This window comes from Pseudoliparis swirei, chromosome 13 (genome assembly GCF_029220125.1).
Source record: "Pseudoliparis swirei isolate HS2019 ecotype Mariana Trench chromosome 13, NWPU_hadal_v1, whole genome shotgun sequence".
In the NCBI taxonomy this organism is placed as follows: Eukaryota; Metazoa; Chordata; class Actinopteri; order Perciformes; family Liparidae; genus Pseudoliparis; species Pseudoliparis swirei.
Window position 1 is genome coordinate 16,163,319 of NC_079400.1, and position 17,878 is coordinate 16,181,196.

Here is a 17,878-nt window from a genome sequence, read left to right on the forward strand (position 1 = left end):
TTTATTTTGTAAAAGTCTGCTCCTGATTTCTGCGGAACCGGAAAAGAAAGTCATTCGCGGTTTAACAAACATCTCAACAAATGACGGCAGGTATGAGACGCCCTCAAGACACACATCACACGGAGAATACACGAGTTGTATGAAAAGGAGAGGACTGCAAAAGCGTCAGCTTTACAACGTGCACCCGCTGTTGCTCTCACTGGGGACGACTAGACATAGGGTGACCAGACGTCCGGTTTCCCCCGGACATGTCCTGCTTTTGAGACCTAAAAAATGCGTCCGGCAGGGATTCCAAAAACGTCCGGGATTTTGCTTCGTCGGATATTTGTGTTTCTCTGGGTTTTCATAAACTAGTTTTGGAAATGGTATCTCCCTTACGTTCCACCTTCTTGCGTGAGCTCTGACAGTATAGAGAACAGTCATTGGTCGACCGATCTCAGGGTTGCCAGATACACGATAATTATCCTCCAAATACAACCATTTTGAGCCTTTGATACGATACTTCACCATTTCCAATCTGGCAACACTGAGCACCTTGCCGCCTCCACTAGTTGCATTGTTATTTGTGCGGCATGCTATAAACTACTACCAGCGCCGCCGCTCCCATAGCGCGCACTACACGCTGTGCGTAGGACACCACGTCCTGAGGGGGCTCCACAAAATAGGCAACTAAAAAATCCTCATAGTTACAATAATTATAATGCCGATATTATTTCAGTCTAGAAATATTAGGCACCTTTTAGGCATGTATATCACAAAACAGGCAGAACAAGAGAGATGTTTAATCTCCGCACCGTGTGTTTGTCATTTGACAATGTCCTGACAGATTTTATGGCACTTTAGTTCATATGGCAGTACATTTAAAATAAGTGTCAAGTTCTAGGAATTGACAAACTGCACTGAAAGTGTTTTCTGGTGTCTCACTCTAACAGGGACAACAAATGTTATGGCACTTTCATTTATATTGCAGAACATTTCAAATAGAAGTGCGCTATATACTACTTTTGAATTAATTATTGGATTTTGCATATACAAATGCGATTAATCAGGGAAATCATGTGATTAATCGTGATTAAAAAATGTAATCGTTACCCAGCCCTAAAAAAAAAAAATAATAAGAAATAAATATATAAGAAATGTTGACTACATTGACACATTGTGGCCACTTTAAATTTATTTACACCTTTCATCTGGAAAACCTGTGAAGCATTTCCATGTTTTGAGAAGTCTATGTCCAGGAGTATGACTTGGAAAGTTTTAAATGCTTCTATTCACACACATAAGGCGTCTGTAGCTGAGTTGGGTAAGGGGGTCGTCTTGCAACCCCAGGGTCGTCGGTTCGATCCCCGCTCTCCCCATTAGTTGCAAGTCGAAGTGTCCATGAGCAAGTCACTGAACCCCCAGTTGCTCCCCGGCGCATCACTGCAGCCCACTGCTCCTTAATAACGAAGGATGGGTTAAATACAGAGAATACATTGTCGGTGCTGGTTACCTTCTGCCCCCAATGGATGGGCTTAGATCACCCAGTTGTTGGATTACCTCCCCTCCCCCCTTCCTACTCGTTGCAAGTCATGTCTAAAATGTATGTGCTTATGTGCTAAGGTGTTTTTTTCCTGCTCCCACACTGTACCCCTCTCGGGGCATAGTCGGGGGGTTGGTGTTTTTTCTCGCCTTCTTCCCTCATGTTATGCTGTAATCTTTCATCCACCCTTTCTTGTAATTTCGATGCTTTTGTACCTGTACTCTGGCAAACGACAAATAAATATATCTATCTATCTATCTATCTATCATTTAGGTGCCTGTGTACCTGTACTCTGTGCAATGACAATAGATTGAATCCAATCCAGCTCACTGTCTTTACTTCCCACCTTTTATCTTGCCTCTCATAAAGTTTACACGGTTCTGTTTTTTTCATCCCCTTGGTTCCCTTTTCGATGTCTTTCTGGAAAGCTCTTTGTAAATTCTGCCTCATTTTCACTACTGCGAGTGCTTTGAGGTCTGTGAAGAATTAGAAGAAGAAGAAGAAGAAAAGTCCCTAAATATTAGCTCCATTTCTCAGCTCCTAGAAACATTCATGCCAGAAAAGAGAAGATGCCGAGAGTCTCAAAGATCTTACTTAGATACGACAAATAATCTTCACGTCAACTCACAAAGGTATAACTAGAAAAACATTTTTTTTCTGACAACTTTATTTTATTTTTTTAATCAGTCGTGTGAAACAATCATATATTGTTTTTCTTGCACAGGAACAGACAAAAATATACAACGTAAACTTATATTACAAGGCCTTCCTGAGCCGAACAGAAGCAGAAACCCTTTAGCTCCACCGAGGAGCTCATTAAGCAAATATAAAGTAAATAAATAAATAAAAAGACAATGAAAAATGCCCTTTTTCCTGATGGACTGGTGTTCTAGCATCACAGAGTGCTTGTTACATCTCACCCCGTGAGATCAACTTGTGACTGCACTCTAGTTTCCTACTCGTGGTAACTCGAGCTGCAGCTCGAGCATCAGGTCTCGTCATATGACTGTAAGTATAGTGGCTTGGCCTGCTTCCTCAGGCGCTGCTGTGCTTTCAGCTTCCTGCCTTTCTGAGTAGCCAATCCCAGCGGTGGCAGGTACGTCTACAGGGAACAAAGCAATCGTAGGAGATATATCGACAACACAGGGAGAAACTTATCCAATCTGTCTCATAAATGCTTCTTACTCACAGGCCTTGGATACGGGTTCCTGTAATGTAAACCTGGGGAAATAATGACAGCGTTAGTCACTCTTCCAGTCTATATGACCATATAGCGGAGCAGCTGATTCCCTCAATTTATAAGTGATTTATGGTGCATTTTAATTAGTAATTGTATCACTTTTGCCTGATTTACTCCTTTCAAAAGGCAGAATGTAAACTTTTGTCACAGGCTATACATGTTCAAGGGCTGAACATGAATACTAAATGGTAAATGGACAAGCTTTTCTAATCTTCCGACCACTCGGAGCGCTCTAACCTATCAAACCTATCCATACACCGACGACAGGGGCCACCATGCAAGGTGCCACCTGCCCATCAGGACTGTTTCATTATTCATACCCAGCCTTGTGTCTTGCCAAAGGGCACATCAACATGGATGAGTGGAGGCGGTGAATCGAACTGCAGAATCTTCGATTGAAGGACGACCCGCTCGAACATTGATTCAGTCACACCATGCTACTCCGTTCGGCAATATTTTATTCATGACCATGTTTTGATCCTACTTGGATCTTTGTCAGGTTGGAATATTTAAAACTCCCATATTTATAAATAGTGTTATACCCATGTCCACAAATAAGACTGGGCCACGCTGTTGTATGACAGATTCAGTGTCAAAGTGGAAGTATGACACGTGGTTTATAAAGTCTGCATTTGCATATGATAAATAGAAAACATAGAAAGCAGAACAGTATTACTGTAGTCTTCACCAGAGTCAAGACGTATGTAAGGAAACTGGTGGAATCTCTCCCCGCTTACCTATTTCTATCCTCGCTTCACATTCTTCTATACTCCTTTGTATTGATTCTTGATCTGTGAGCTGAGAAGGAGGAAACAACGAGTCATACAAACTGCCATAACAACTACTACGTCGTCATTTCTGAGACCAGTGTAGTGTTGTTCACACCTGCTGGTTCTGTCTGAACAGAGTGCAGGCCTCTTGGAGTATGTAGTTCCTCTCCGTCTCTGTGTCACCTTTCACTCCACTCGGCGCCTGCCAGCTACGGGCGATGCGAAGCACCCGCATGTACAGTGACAACACTGTCCTGCGGGTGGAGGCCGTCATCGGGGATCACAGACAGCAGTTACCTGCACCACAAAGTAGTTTTGAGTTGGAAATGATTAATGGCTTCACAAGTCATGTTACTGATTTGTTTTTGTATGCAGTATTTGCCCAGAGACCAATAAACCAACCAGTCCACCATGCTGGATTAAGGCCCAGGTTCAGTCAGGTCAGTGTCTCAGTAAGTTTAATTAAACTGAACTTTATTTAAATATATCATTACATCATGCGAGTAAAACAAAAGAAAAAAGAAAATAAACAATTGTCTACAAGAAGTTCCTACAATAACAATAGTAGCTAATCTATATATATATATATATATATATATAGTATCTTACGGTATTAAAGCTTATAGGAGGAAGCTCAAGGATAGCTAGCTTTGTGTTGACAAGTGCTGCAAAAGTATTACCTTGAGCTTTTTGTTTACCAAACACGAATTAATACAAATGCATGGGCATTATTTATACAAAACTTGCTTTAATACCATACGATACTATATACATGGTATATTATGGTATTAAAGAAAGTATTGTATTAAATAAAATGATTCCCCTTCATCAAAATGGCACCGTGCCAACGGCAGCCTGTTGCAGTAGCTGCCCATTGCTTTATTTTTTTGGTCTTTTTTTTCCACTTTTCCTCTCTTTTTCTTTTCCTTTTCTTTCACGTTGGTCTAAGTTACGGTCGGACAATGGACAGTAACTACTTTTTTTGCTACTTTTCCCGTGGCATTTAGTTCACTTCGTCGTGTGTATCGGAGAGCCACAACAAACAATGACGGGGACCGTGGCTTACTCGCGTGCTCAGCTGATTGCGCTGTGCAGGCCGCAGCTTCTGCCTGGAGACAGACCTGTGATCCCGGTGGAGCTACGGAGAAGGGCTCGGGGCTGCAGGGCGGGTGCCAAGAGGCGGGCTAAAACGAGGAGATACAAACCCTCGGTACCGGCGATCATAACGGGGAATGTGAGGTCTTTGGCGAATAAGACTGATGAGCTCGGTGCGCTGGTAATGACAGAGGATCTTCCGTGAGAGCAGCCTCTTGTGTTTTACTGAGACGTGGCTGCACGCGGACTATCCGGATCACAGCGCGTCCGTGCCCGGCTTCAGGACTGTGCGGGCGGACAGAGACGCTAAGAGCGGTAAGAAGAGAGGGGGCGGGATCGCCGTTTATGTGAATGAACGGTGGTGTAATCCCGACCATGTGTGTGTGAAGGAGCGCTTCTGTAGCCCAAACATTGAACTGCTGGCCGTGGGGATGCGCCCTTATTATCTACCGAGGGAGTTCACGTCTGCCATTGTGGTTGTCGTTTACGTGCCACCATCAGCTGACGCTGAGGAAGCTGTGGACACCATCCACTCCACTGTGTCTGCACTGCTGAATCAACAGCCTGGAGCTTTCATGGCTATCACTGGTGACTTTAACCACACCACATTGGATAAAGCTCTGCCAACCTTCCATCAATATATAGACTGCCCAACAAGGAACAATAAAACTCTGGACTTGCTGTATGCTAATACTAAGGATGCATACAGTGCCACTGCCCTTCCCCCCCTCGGCAGGTCTGATCATGACCTGGTCCGGCTGACACCCAGGTATGTTCCTCTGGTGAAGAGGCTGCCGGTGACCACCAGGACTGTGAGGAGGTGGTCTCTGGAGGCTGATGACGCTCTACAGGACTTCATCGAGTCAACGGACTGGGATGTGTTGTGTGGACCGCACGGGGAGGACATCAACAGGATGACAGACTGCATCACGGAATACATAAAGTTCTGTGAACACACCACCATCCCATCACGGACTGTGCGCTGCTTCCCCAACAACAAGCCCTGGATCACCAGGGACCTGAAGGCGCTTCTTAACATGAAGAAAGCTGCTTTTAGGTCTGGGGACAGGGATGAGCTGAGGAGAGTCCAGCGCAACCTGAAGGTGAAGCTCAGGGAGGGCAAGGACTCCTACAGGAGGAAGCTGGAGGCCAAACTCCAGCTGAACAACTCAAGGGAGGTGTGGTCTGGGATGAAGCAGATAACTGGCTTCAAGGTGGGAGGTAGACAGCCAGGGGGCTCCCTGGAGAGGGCCAACGAGCTAAACTGTTTCTTCAACAGGTTTAGTTCACAGCCCTCTCCTGTCTCCTCCACACATCACACCTCCCCCTCTGTCCCCCCTGTTGAGCTGCACATTCACCGAGCCCTCATCAATGGGCTCTTCCACCCTCCCCCCTTTCTCTGTCAGTGCGTTTACATGATGGTATAATTCGAATCTTGCTTTAGTCGGACTATGCTATCTTTTGGGGGATCTGCTGTTATCCCAATATACATGGCAGTGAGTAATTCGAATCATTGGCCGAAAGCATGTCATATACGATACGATAGGCGGCGCTGTTTTCATTACAACTCGTGGTGATACAGCCATTTCCGCTTGACCTCTTGACCACCACCAACAACAACATTTCGAGAAAGATGGCGAACAGAGAGCAAGGCGAAGCTACATCCCTCTGCTATTCTTCCATGGTGTTAATAGGAGTACAGCGAATGCAAATGGCGCTATTGGCTGAGTTGATAACGGAGAGAAGACGCCGTCACCGAAGGTACACGGAGAATTTAATTTATCGTCTCTTTCGACTTCCGGGTCACGACATGGGAGGGAGGGAGGGAGGGAGGAGGGCGGCGGGATCTCGAGCATGCGCAAAGACGCAAAGTCCAGTTCCGAATCGAATTCACCGTTACATGCCGCGAGAGTCGAGTTATCAACTGGATCGGACCGAGCTATCCAGGGGTGTTAATCGGATCGAAGTCGGACCGCACATAGTCCGACTAAGGTGTTTACATGAAACGGATAATTCGATTTCAGTCCGACCAAGCCAATAATTCGATTGCATGTAACCGCACTGTGTGACTACTGACCAGGTGAGAAGACAGCTGGAGAAACTACACCAGCGCAAGGCGGAAGGTCCTGATGGCATCAGCCCCAGGGTCCTAAAGACCTGCGCCACCCAGCTGTCTGTGTCCTGCAGCACCTCTTCAACCTCAGCCTGAGGCAGGGGGAAGTCCCGGTGCTGTGGAAGACGTCGTGCCTGGTCCCTGTCCCAAAGAAGTCAACACCATCTGGCCTCAACGACTACCGACCGGTCGCCCTCACCTCCCATGTGATGAAGGTGCTGGAGAGGCTGGTCTTGGCCCACCTCCGGCCGCAGGTGAAATCATCGCTGGACCCTCTGCAATTTGCTTACCAGCCTCATGTGGGAGTGGATGACGCCATCATCTACCTGCTGCAACGAGGTCAGTCGCACCTGGATGGAACCGGTGTCTCTGTGAGAGTCACTTTCTTTGACTTCTCCAGTGCATTTAACACCATCCAGCCACTGCTACTGAGTGAGAAGCTGCGGGTGGTCGGTGTAGACGCGTCCACCATCTCCTGGATCACTGACTACCTCACAGGCAGACCACAGTTTGTCAGAATGGGCCGTGTGCTGTCTGGAACGGTGGTCAGTGATGTTGGAGCCCCACAGGGAACTGTTCTGTCTCCCTTCCTCTTCACCCTGTACACTAGTGACTTCCAGTACAACACGGAGTAATGCCATCTGCAGAAGTACTCTGATGACTCTGCAGTGGTCGGGTGTATTAGGGATGGACGGGAGGAGGAGTACAGGGCAGTGGTGAGTGACTTTGTAAAGTGGGCCGATGAGAATCACCTGCGGCTGAACGTGGCCAAGACCAGAGAGATGGTGGTGGACTTCAGGAGGAAGGCGACAGCTCCTACACCTCTGAGTGTCCTGGGAGTGGACGTGGACATGGTGGAGGAGTACAAGTACCTGGGCGTCTCCATCGACAGCCGACTGAACTGGAAGGCCAACATCAACGCTGTATACAAGAAGGGGATGAGTCGACTCTTTTTCCTGAGAAAGCTTCGATCCTTCAACGTGTGCAGCAAGATGTTGGAGATATTCTACCAGTCGGTTGTCGCCAGTGTGCTGCACTTCGCCATTGTCTGCTGGGGGAGCAGCATCGGAGCCGGTGACACCAGCCGTCTTAACAAACTGGTTAGGAAGGCTGGCTCCATCATCGGCTGCCAGCTGGAGCACCTGGAACAGGTGGTGGAGAGGAGGACGTTGAAGAAACTTGTGTCCATATTGGACAACCCGGACCACCCTCTCCACCACCTCCTACAGGGACAGAGGAGTACTTTCTCCAGACGTCTCCTCACGCTCTGCTGCCACAAGGACATATACAGGAGAACATTCCTGCCGACGGCTATGAGGCTCTACAACAGATCACCTCTTGCCAGATCATAGTGCAATAACTGCAATAATAACTTCATATCCACACTATGTTGATCTGCACTTCACACATTTCATTTACTTACACTACACACATACACTTCATTTTCATTTACACTACACACATACACACACTTTGCATTTTGCACACTGTCTATATTTAATATTTTTATATTTAATTTAATTTGTCATTAGTATTGTATATTGTGTATGCATATATGTTGTATAGATACATATATATTTTATTTTATATTTTACTTTGTATACTTCTTGTATACATCTTTATCTTTCATGCCTGTTTTTTATATTTTATTTTTTATTCTTGTGTGTTTAGTTTATTGGTGCTGCTACTGTTACGACAAATTTCCCCTTGGGGATTAATAAAGTACATATCTATCTATCTATAGTATATTAAAATACTTGCTTTAATACCATAAGATACTCATATATTTAAAAAATCTAAAATTATATATATGGTATATTATTGTATTTATTGAGATTAAAGCAAGTATTGTATAAAATAATGCAATTAATTTGTATTAATTCGTGTTAGACTTTCGCAGCACTTGTCAACACGAAGCTAGCTATCCTTGAGCTTTCTCCCGACAGCGAAAAGAAGACACAAACATGAGGACGGAGCTCAGATCAATAGAGAGACGAGATCCATTCACATCAAGCGACTTACGTTGCCGCTCAATATGTTTTTCAATGTTACGATGTTACAAACCTTGACCTACCGACTGTTTGGAGAGGAGGCAGCAAAAGCGCATATGTCGCAGGGCGATGACGTCATCCCCGAGGTGGTTTCTCAAGGCTGCAAATAAGAAGGAAAAAAACATTAGAATAATCTTGGATAAAGTTGGCGATGTTTTACACATTTAAAGTCGTAGCATCATCTCTACAATTAATTATTTATAGGGAAACATTTACAAATTCCCTATGAATTATCAGGTTTTCCACACATATTTGGGTTCTGTAAAATGTCAACAAAACACACGCTTGAGTTACGTTAATTGGTTTTCGTGGCAGTATATCCTCCTGTGTATGATGCGGCATTCACATTTGTTTTTATTTATTCCCAATATATTTCGGCGTATTATTTTTATTAAAATGTGTACAAAAAATAAATACATCTCGTCGTTGCCATCGCTGAGATGCAGATCAGCTGTTGGCTGCTTGTCGGCAAGGAGGAAGTGATGCAGAAATGCCCACCGAGTAGCTACACTCAATGACTAAAAGGGGGAAGCACAAAGAAATGGACAGCTTTGGTGCGGGATGGTCCTTTAACTCACTCTAAAGAAGCGACCGTAAGTCAGCATTGGTCAGAAAGCACCCTCTGGTTACCGGTGTTTCACCTCTTCTGGTTTAAAAGCGGGGGGAGGGGGGGGCAAAGGCGACACGATGTGGAAGTTTTGTAGTCAGCTGAGCGCTACTTAGCTTTAGCTTTCTGAGTGAATGCGACGAGTTTGCCTCAGTTTGGTTTCTGGTCGCACGCGCTGAGCTGACCGACTTTACTTTTCTTCTTCACTCGTAATGGCGAAACTGAAGTGATGCCCACCCCATTCCAGACGACACCGTTCCCCAAAAAGGTGAGTTTGTTGACGGGCGTTAAAAAAAACTGTGTTCAATCGGAAGACCTAGCTTAGCCGGGAGCTAACTTTTTAGTTGACCGAGCTGATGCTAGCTAGCTGTGGCGACGTCGTCAGGGCCAGGCATTAAACGTCCCGATGGCTCGGTGACGTCAGTCAATAAGTATTTTCTGAATAAGTGGATGGGTGAAACACGCCGGGTGTTTAATGGCGACCCGAACACCGCTTGACGTGACATGTGTAATTGTCGTGCTGTTAAACTCACTTGATCCTGTTTATGTCGCCGCTTCCCTCAAGACCATAACGTGGTAAAATGACGTTAACGCTCGCTTGCCTTTTTGTTTGGAGGACACTTCTGTTCGTTGTCACGCAGTCAGAAATCCAGCTCCAACTTTTGTTGTCTAACAGTTTTCGAGACTAAATCTAGTTCAGACATATTGTCTTGATTGCTTGGCGTTAAGTGTTTGGCTGCCTCAGCATGCCGATGATATTTGAAACGGCCCAATAAATTATCCATTAATGTTTTTAGCTATGTGAGAGCTGGAGTTGGCCAGAATGTGCCGGTGAGACACTTGCCTCGACATGCCCCATGTCGATGTGCTCCAATGCAGAACACATGTTCATTATTATCCTAGGACCAAGGACGGTGATGAACACACAGAGTCGAAGTTTCAAAAGTAAGTCGAAAGTTATGGACTTTACAGCAGTGCAAATGCGTTGGAATAGACACCTACGGAAATTTAACCAAAGGTTTATTATCTCTTTTTAACTGTCTTCTTTGTGGTTATAAATCAGTAACTGAACAATCCTTCTCTGAGGCTAACTGTTTCGGGTATGCTCAAATTACATATTCGTGTCCATGTTAACAAATAGTCCTGCGTGTGAGGGATCACTTTCTGCTTATGATGACAAGGTAATGTGTCTTTTCAGCACTGCGGATGTCAAGGTCACCACGATGGAGCAGAATAGAAAGACACGTTGATCTGCTGTCAATGCCTTCAGAGGGATCGTCTGTAAGTCATTTCCAGCTCCTTTTTCTTTTGCTCGTTATTGAACTCCCGATCTGTTAAAGCTGAATGATTTAATTCAATTCAGTTTATTTTGTAGGGATGCGCCGATCTGATCGGCGTCGATCCATATCGGCCGATGTTTTGATCGGCGTTCTCAAAACAGCTTGTGCTGTAAAGCCCACGAGCAACCTTCGCCCCGAGCCTTTCCAAGCCGACCTTGAGCAACGGAGAAAATGAGCCCGGCGAGGGCCTGCCAACAGAGTGCAGAGGTCCCACGAGGGGATCCTCACGCACCGAGCGGCGTCCCTGTCCCGCTGAGTTGAATCCCCCGAGCAGACTGCGCGGGCCCCACCCGTTTACCTCTCAACGGTTTCACGCCCTGTTGAACTCTCTCTTCAAAGTTCTTTTCAACTTTCCCTTAAGGTACTTGTCGACTATCGGTCTCGTGCCGGTATTTAGCCTTAGATGGAGTTTACCACCCACTTTGGGCTGCATTCCCAAGCAACCCGACTCCGAGAAGACCGGACCCCGGCGCGACGGGGGCCGTTACCGGCCTCACACCGTCCATGGGATGAGCCTCGATCAGAAGGACTCAAGCCCCCGAGCGACACCGGGCAAGCGATCTTCCGTACGCCACATGTCCCCAATCCGCCCGTCGGACGGGGATTCGGCGCTGGGCTGTTCCCTCTTCGCTCGCCGCTACTGAGGGAATCCTTGTTGGTTTCTTTTCCTCCGCTTCGTAATATGCTTAAATTCAGCGGGTTGTCTCGTCTGAGGTCGTGGTCGACTGAGGCGGCACCCCGGAGGACGGCAGTGTGGCTCTGGCTCCGGCAAAGGGAGCAGAGGCTCACGGCATCTGGTTCGTCGGGTACCCCGCCGCGGCACAGGAGACGGTCGAGTCCACCGGCAGCCGCCCGCACGAACGGGCACAGAGGGGCGCGCCTGCCCGTCCCTCCCCTCGCGAAGGGGCAGTGACAAGCAGGGGGGCGAGAGGAGGTTTACGGCCAGAGGGGCGAGACCGACAAGGGCCAACGCACCGGGTATCCCGACGGTCTGCATTTAGGGGTTCTACACTGGAATGTTGCACGTTCCCTGCAATAAAACGGATGGTTGTCAATTCATGATACTCTCTCGTCGCGTAATTTAAATACTTAAAATACAAAACAAATGTTGTTAAGAATAATTCATTTCATAAATAATGCTACACAATAAATAGAATGCTTCAATCAACTCGGTAATCGGTATTGTCGGATCGGCAGATACTGATTTCAGTGATCGGTGATCGGCACTAAAAAACCTGATCGACGCATCTCTATTATTTTGTATAGCTCAATATCACAATTTGCCTCAGAGGGCTTTACAATCTCTCCACGTACGACATCCCTGTCCCAGACCTCACATCGGATCATTGCATTGACGTACATGTAAAATCATGCCAGTTTGTGAGGAATGGAGTAGTTGAGAGATGATTCTTTTACACATTGCGTTATAATAGTTTATATGCACTACTATGCAATTTTCATCCTCCTCTTCAAATCATAATCTCAAGCATTCCCAGCTTGTTGCACGTTCAGCATATTACGTTTTTTTTATTCTCACGTTATTTTACTGCGGCAACATGTTAGTTCTCAGTGTGACATCATTCCCCTTATCTTTTCCATGCCAATGTATGTTCTTTCTTAAAAGACTGAAAACATGTAAAGGGACACGCATGAAGAAGTAGTCATGTTCTCACAAAAGAGCCTCACGTTCAATTTTTGCTGTGGAAGGTTGGGTTGTTTGTCATTGGCAACCAGTAGTAGCTCCACAGATTGCTATTTTTGAAATAAGCATTTCATGATTGCATTTTTATTTTTCATCTGCTGCCATTAGTGCTGGGATGTAGTAAGACAGCAACACTGCCTATTGAAGAACCTGGTGAAACTGTCTCTGTTACTGTTTTCACTCCTAAAACCAAATACGTCATTTATATGCACATAGTACATAAGATTATCGTGAAATTCAACACAATAAAGCCAATAGGTAACATAATAAATGTTCATCAAGTTAAAGGAGAACCTTTTTTAGTGGCTCTGTTTAACACAAAACCACTTGAGTACATGTTATATGGTTGCCTGTAATGTTTGTTCTAGTATTTATTTTGTAGAGGTTTCTATGGTAATCAACACTGTGTACGCATTGGATGCATGCATACATATAGACTGTTTTTTTCTCTGGTCTTCAACTTTTTAGGGGTTTTAAGTCTGGCAGTGAATCGTGGCAGATTTGGCACGGGTACCGTAACTTCCTGACCTTCAATGCTCAAAAATCGTTGTAGTTGGGGCTACGACTGGCAACAGAAATGTGGATCCTGACCTTTTGATTTTGAGGAAGGCTGACTCAGTCCAGGGCTGCACTCTACCACGGTTAACATGTTCCCATTGTTCTCCTCCTCAGGCCTGAGGGTATGTTGAGACTTCTCGCCGTGCTAGAGAAGAGGCGTCTAGGTGGCTCGGACGGGGACTGAGGGCGAGGAGGAAAGACAGACGAGGGACCAGGGAGGAAGACATGGGTCAATGTGTCACCAAGTGTAAGAATCCGACGTCCTCACTCGGCAGCAAGAGTGGAGACTCCAAGTCCCACCACAAGAAAGGCGGTGGCGGGGGCCACAAAGAAGAACCCAGCGGTCTGTGTAGCAAAGCCACCAGCGAGCTGTCGAATGGCACAAAGGCCCTGGAGGTTACCGTGGAGATGCCCGTCATCGCTGCAGTAATGGGGGAAACTCGCAAGGACGAGCGTCTGGACAGAGACGGGCTGTCAATGCTACGCATCGACGAGCTGTTCCACTGCTACAAGGACGGAGAGGAGGATGCCATCTTGGAGGAAGGCATGGAGATGTTCTGTAACGACCTGTGTGTGGACCCGGCAGAGTTTCGTGTGCTTGTTCTCGCCTGGAAGTTTCAAGCAGCCACCATGTGCAAGTTTACAAGGTACGACCGAGTTCTGGGAAATGGGGGCGTGTTGTTACTGGTATCTGTTCATCAGGATGAGCGAGCATTACTACTGCACAGTTATTGGGTGTCGGAGAGAACTGCACAGGACTGGTATTTCCTCATCCCTGACGACTGAAACATATAGTTTAATTATTGCCTGTCCTGATTTAAATGACCAAACAGTATGCCGGTCTTTATATATTTATTTGATATTCAATTGGGCAATTCTTTCTTTATTTTGTCTGGTGGTTATTATTTTGTTTATCGTGTGTGTGGGGTGGGGAGAGATTCCTGGAAGTTTACACGCACAATTTCATTTTACACACAATGACGACCCAAAGAAATGCAGTTGCAGAGATGTTGGCGTGATACGGTCGTGGTCAGGCGCCAACTGAGCAGTTAGATGATTGGTTGCTTGCTCAAGGAACAAGTAACTCTCCAGCTACCAGTCCAAACTCGATACTCGGGCCGTGCAGGACTTCAACTGGCCAACCTCCAGTTCTCAAGCAAAGTCCACATGGACTAAGCTATTGTCACATACCGTATAACTGCAACGTCAGTCATTGGCCCAGTCGAGCCACAATTTCCCTTTTTAAAAACATCAACAAGATTAAGTTAAAAAAAAAATTTAAGCTTGTTCATAGTTTTTATTAACAAATAAAACCAGTTGCTTCATAAACTGGTCCTTCCCTCGGTAACATGCTATCAACTCAGTTACACCATGTGAAAACGTTTTCCCTGTGGGAGCCAAACGAGGCATTAAGAAACGACTCGTTGCACCTTACAACTCTCTTTAGGTCACTTCAGTGGCGTTTTTACACCACGTGCTAAAGTATTGTTCGAGAGGCATTCTTCCTGCCACTAAGTTCCACGCTGACACTATAATATGGACTACGGTCCAACACATTTCTGAAGAAGATTGGCATCGCCCTGCATGTTCTACGGACAGCATAGTGGTTCACCTTCACATGACCAGCACCATGTCAGTGACGATGCCACTGCTATTCCTGACGAGGCAGTTTGCCACAGGCTGCGGATGTCAGTGCTAATGAACGATGAAATGACACATTTTGAATAAATGCGAAATACAAAGAAACTTGGAGGACTTTAAAAACAGCTCTGTAATGGTTACATTTTAATTAGAATGTATATTATAGCTGTAATAAACTGGCTATGGACTTTGTTTATTAACAGACCCATGAGGTGCAGATGGAATGAAATCTAATGCTATGAATCTCACCAGGATCTTCTTCTTCTTAACTTTTTTCTATCCTTGTCATCTCTCCCCTATTGTGAACACACACACACGCACACACACACCTTTATCTATCCTGCGCTGCACTCCCAGTTGATGTCTGAGATGAATAGACCTGGCCGGATCACTTGTCACCTCCCCCCTCTGATTTTTAACTCAGCATTTTCCGTCCAGAGACTTTGGACAACGCCACACTGGTTTCCAACGTGTTTCATTGTCAACTAATGCTTACTGAAGCTGTTCCTCTTCCATTTGACTTTGAAAGCCTATATTTTTGGAGTGCTCACATATCAAAGTATATCTGCTTGAAGTGATAAACTGTTTTTCAAAGTTTCATTAATGGTAGTACTATGTTTAAATGTTATTCTGAAACTGCAGGGGGCAGGGTTTCGTTATGTTTCTGGTGGTGTGTTCAAAGTAACAGTACAATATATTTAACAGAGAAAATACATACAACAAAGTTATAGATAGTTGTTGTAAATGTAGTTACTAGTTAGCTCTGGTGCTGCTAATTCATCTCTAATAATTATTCACCTTTCTTTCTCCTGGCATCAATTCAAACACAAACTGGTTGTTTACAAAATGACAGATCAGCAACTAAAAAAGCATAAATGCCGATGTCCTGCAACTTTTACTGAATATTGGCAGATATGGATCGTTAGTTGAACTTTATTGCACACTGTGATGGTCAATATTAATTAATCCAAGGTTCACATGCACGCTACACCGTGAAGGGGTGATCTGTATGGATAGCAGGATTGACAATGGTCCGTTACACCACTAGTCCACGATCATTCTGATGTCTGTTCCTGTTCCCTTTGTGTCACCAGGAAGGAGTTTGTCGAAGGATGCAAGGCCATCCAGGCCGACAGCCTCGAGGGCATCTGCTTGCGTTTTCCCGTCATGCTGCTGGACGCCAAGGGCGAGGAGAACTTCAAGGACCTGTACCGCTTCACTTTCCAGTTTGGCCTGGACGCCGACGAGGGCCAACGCTCGCTGCAGCGCGAAATCGCAATCGCCCTGTGGCGCCTGGTGTTCACCCAGGACTCTCCTTCGATCCTGGAGCACTGGCTGGACTTCCTGTCAGAGAACCCCTCAAGTATTCGGGGCATTTCGAGGGACACGTGGAACATGTTCCTCAACTTCACCCAAGCTATCGGGCCTAACCTGAGCAACTACAGTGAGGATGAGGCCTGGCCCAGCCTCTTCGACACCTTCGTGGAGTGGGAGCTGGAGCGCAGGAAAAAGGAGGACGAACAGGCACTGACAGAAAAGGAGGAAGAGGGGAGGTGTACTGAGACTGAGTGTTTTCCCACCACAGATAGACTTGAAACGGAGGGAAGCTGCGGCTCACAGACGTGGGGGGGTCACTGACCAGGAATCAAGAAATAAGGGAGCGCACGATATGATCTACACCTGAACTGTACATCTGTGAATCATTGGGATGAATATTAGTAGTATTACAGCTGTTCATTTTGTTCTCCTTTTTTCTATGGGTGGGATTCCTGCTTTGCACCCTTTTTTGTTTTTTTGAAAGGGCTCTACGAACTGTGATTTTCAAGCACTTCTGTTTAAGTTATTATTTTACCATTTATTTCTCCTCCCATGTGTGTTTTTAAATTGGATATGTGGTCCATTTCCACCTCCATCTACCGACCATGACCAGGCAGAGGTAGCGCTTGGTTTTAAAAACTGGTGACAGGAAGCCATTACTGTTTCCCCACAATTATATTATAGACTATTCACTCTAACTTAATGACACTGCGGATACGTTAAGTACAAGGATATAGTGAAGAAGTGACATTTTGGCAACCTGTCCATAAATATTGTTTTACTATCAAAACATGAGATTAACCAAAAGGGTCTGGGTCAGTGACATCATCTTGATTGGACTAATCAAGTTAGATTTTATGCTTTTTTATCTTGCAGTGCTGTGAAGATAAATTTGCTGCATTTGTGTCGCCTTCACAGCTGCATGGCAAACAGTAATGGATTACAATTCTGTCACACGGGCATTTGGTTTTTAACAATAATACAATGTTGAAATATCTATCTAAATCCAAGTAGATGGTAACTCTGTGTGGAGTGTTTTTTGAGTGCTACCGGTGCAGCGAGTGACTTAACCTGTGCAGCTGGCTCTGCTCCCTTTTGGCCTCTTGCATCTTCCATTTTGATGTCAACCTTCTTGCAACAAGCGTTTAAGTGTGTACAACACAATGATGCTGGCTTGTCTCATTGGTCTCATTTTAGGAAGTCCGTAACCCACAGATGGGCTAAAGCTGTAAGCTTTGGTCATTTATCAACAGACGATGCCTACTAAACCTGCGTTACATTCATGACCATTAGAATGGGCTTCACACAAAGCTTTTATTGTTTACCTTGAGTCATCACATCCTTGAACTTCGATACAACATTTTTTTTAAATGATGCGTGCATCACAAATATTGTTGACTGCTGCTGGTAATGGTTGTAATGGATTGCACAAAACAATGGCATGCTTAGTCGCTATACTTGCAACACTTTGCAGAAAGATTGATGTCAACCTAATTATTTTAATCTCAAACCTTTTCCAAAACTAGATTGATCTTAAGTATAGCCTAGGGTGTTTTGGGATGAGTGAATGTAAACAAGGCATGCTGGCTAATCAAGGGTCCAGTGTGGTAAGAAGGTGGCGATAACCTAATCTGTTTGGTTTACATCGACAATGATTATATTTCAGACCCCCCCCCCCCCTTGTCCTTTTTATATATAAAATGTATTGATTTATAATAAATAAAAACAGTGTTGATTTTTTTGACTGTTGCACCATGAACATTGTGTGATTATTTATGTCTTGTTTTACTTCAATGTCCCTATTGCTTTATAATCTTCTGCTGTGCTGATGCTGACATGCTTGCATACCAGTCTCCAATGCCCCTGAGGGTGGTTATGCAGCATCGGGTAGTGTGGAGGCTTGTCTGGATATGGGAGCGAGG

At 45.3% G+C, this 17,878-nt stretch overlaps 2 protein-coding genes across 6 annotated transcripts; one reads left to right on the top strand and one right to left on the bottom strand.

Annotated features, from left to right (window-relative positions):
* Positions 1 to 2,169: 2,169 nt before the first annotated feature.
* On the bottom strand, positions 2,170 to 10,289 carry lyrm1 (LYR motif containing 1). 4 transcript variants are annotated; one of them, XM_056429901.1, is made up of 6 exons: positions 9,932 to 10,289; positions 8,815 to 8,891; positions 3,648 to 3,829; positions 3,500 to 3,560; positions 2,712 to 2,743; positions 2,170 to 2,624 (listed from the first exon to the last, which is right to left on the bottom strand). In XM_056429901.1, exons 3-6 carry the CDS (start codon positions 3,804 to 3,806, stop codon positions 2,511 to 2,513), a joined length of 366 nt encoding a protein of 121 aa, XP_056285876.1. In that variant the 5' UTR covers positions 3,807 to 3,829; positions 8,815 to 8,891; positions 9,932 to 10,289; the 3' UTR covers positions 2,170 to 2,510. The 4 variants fall into 4 exon arrangements, with proteins under 4 accessions (XP_056285876.1, XP_056285875.1, XP_056285878.1 ...); XM_056429900.1 differs by lacking the exon at positions 9,932 to 10,289 and having other exon boundaries at positions 8,815 to 8,898; XM_056429903.1 differs by lacking the exon at positions 9,932 to 10,289 and having other exon boundaries at positions 8,805 to 8,882.
* Positions 9,326 to 17,715, top strand: dcun1d3 (defective in cullin neddylation 1 domain containing 3). Of its 2 annotated transcripts, XM_056429899.1 has the most exons (6): positions 9,326 to 9,384; positions 9,626 to 9,666; positions 10,302 to 10,343; positions 10,597 to 10,679; positions 13,113 to 13,645; positions 15,734 to 17,715. In XM_056429899.1, the coding sequence occupies exons 5-6, from the start codon at positions 13,224 to 13,226 to the stop codon at positions 16,275 to 16,277; spliced, it is 966 nt and encodes a 321-aa protein (XP_056285874.1). In that variant the 5' UTR covers positions 9,326 to 9,384; positions 9,626 to 9,666; positions 10,302 to 10,343; positions 10,597 to 10,679; positions 13,113 to 13,223; the 3' UTR covers positions 16,278 to 17,715. The 2 variants fall into 2 exon arrangements, with proteins under 2 accessions (XP_056285874.1, XP_056285873.1); XM_056429898.1 differs by lacking the exon at positions 10,302 to 10,343.
* The last annotated feature ends 163 nt before the right edge of the window (positions 17,716 to 17,878 follow it).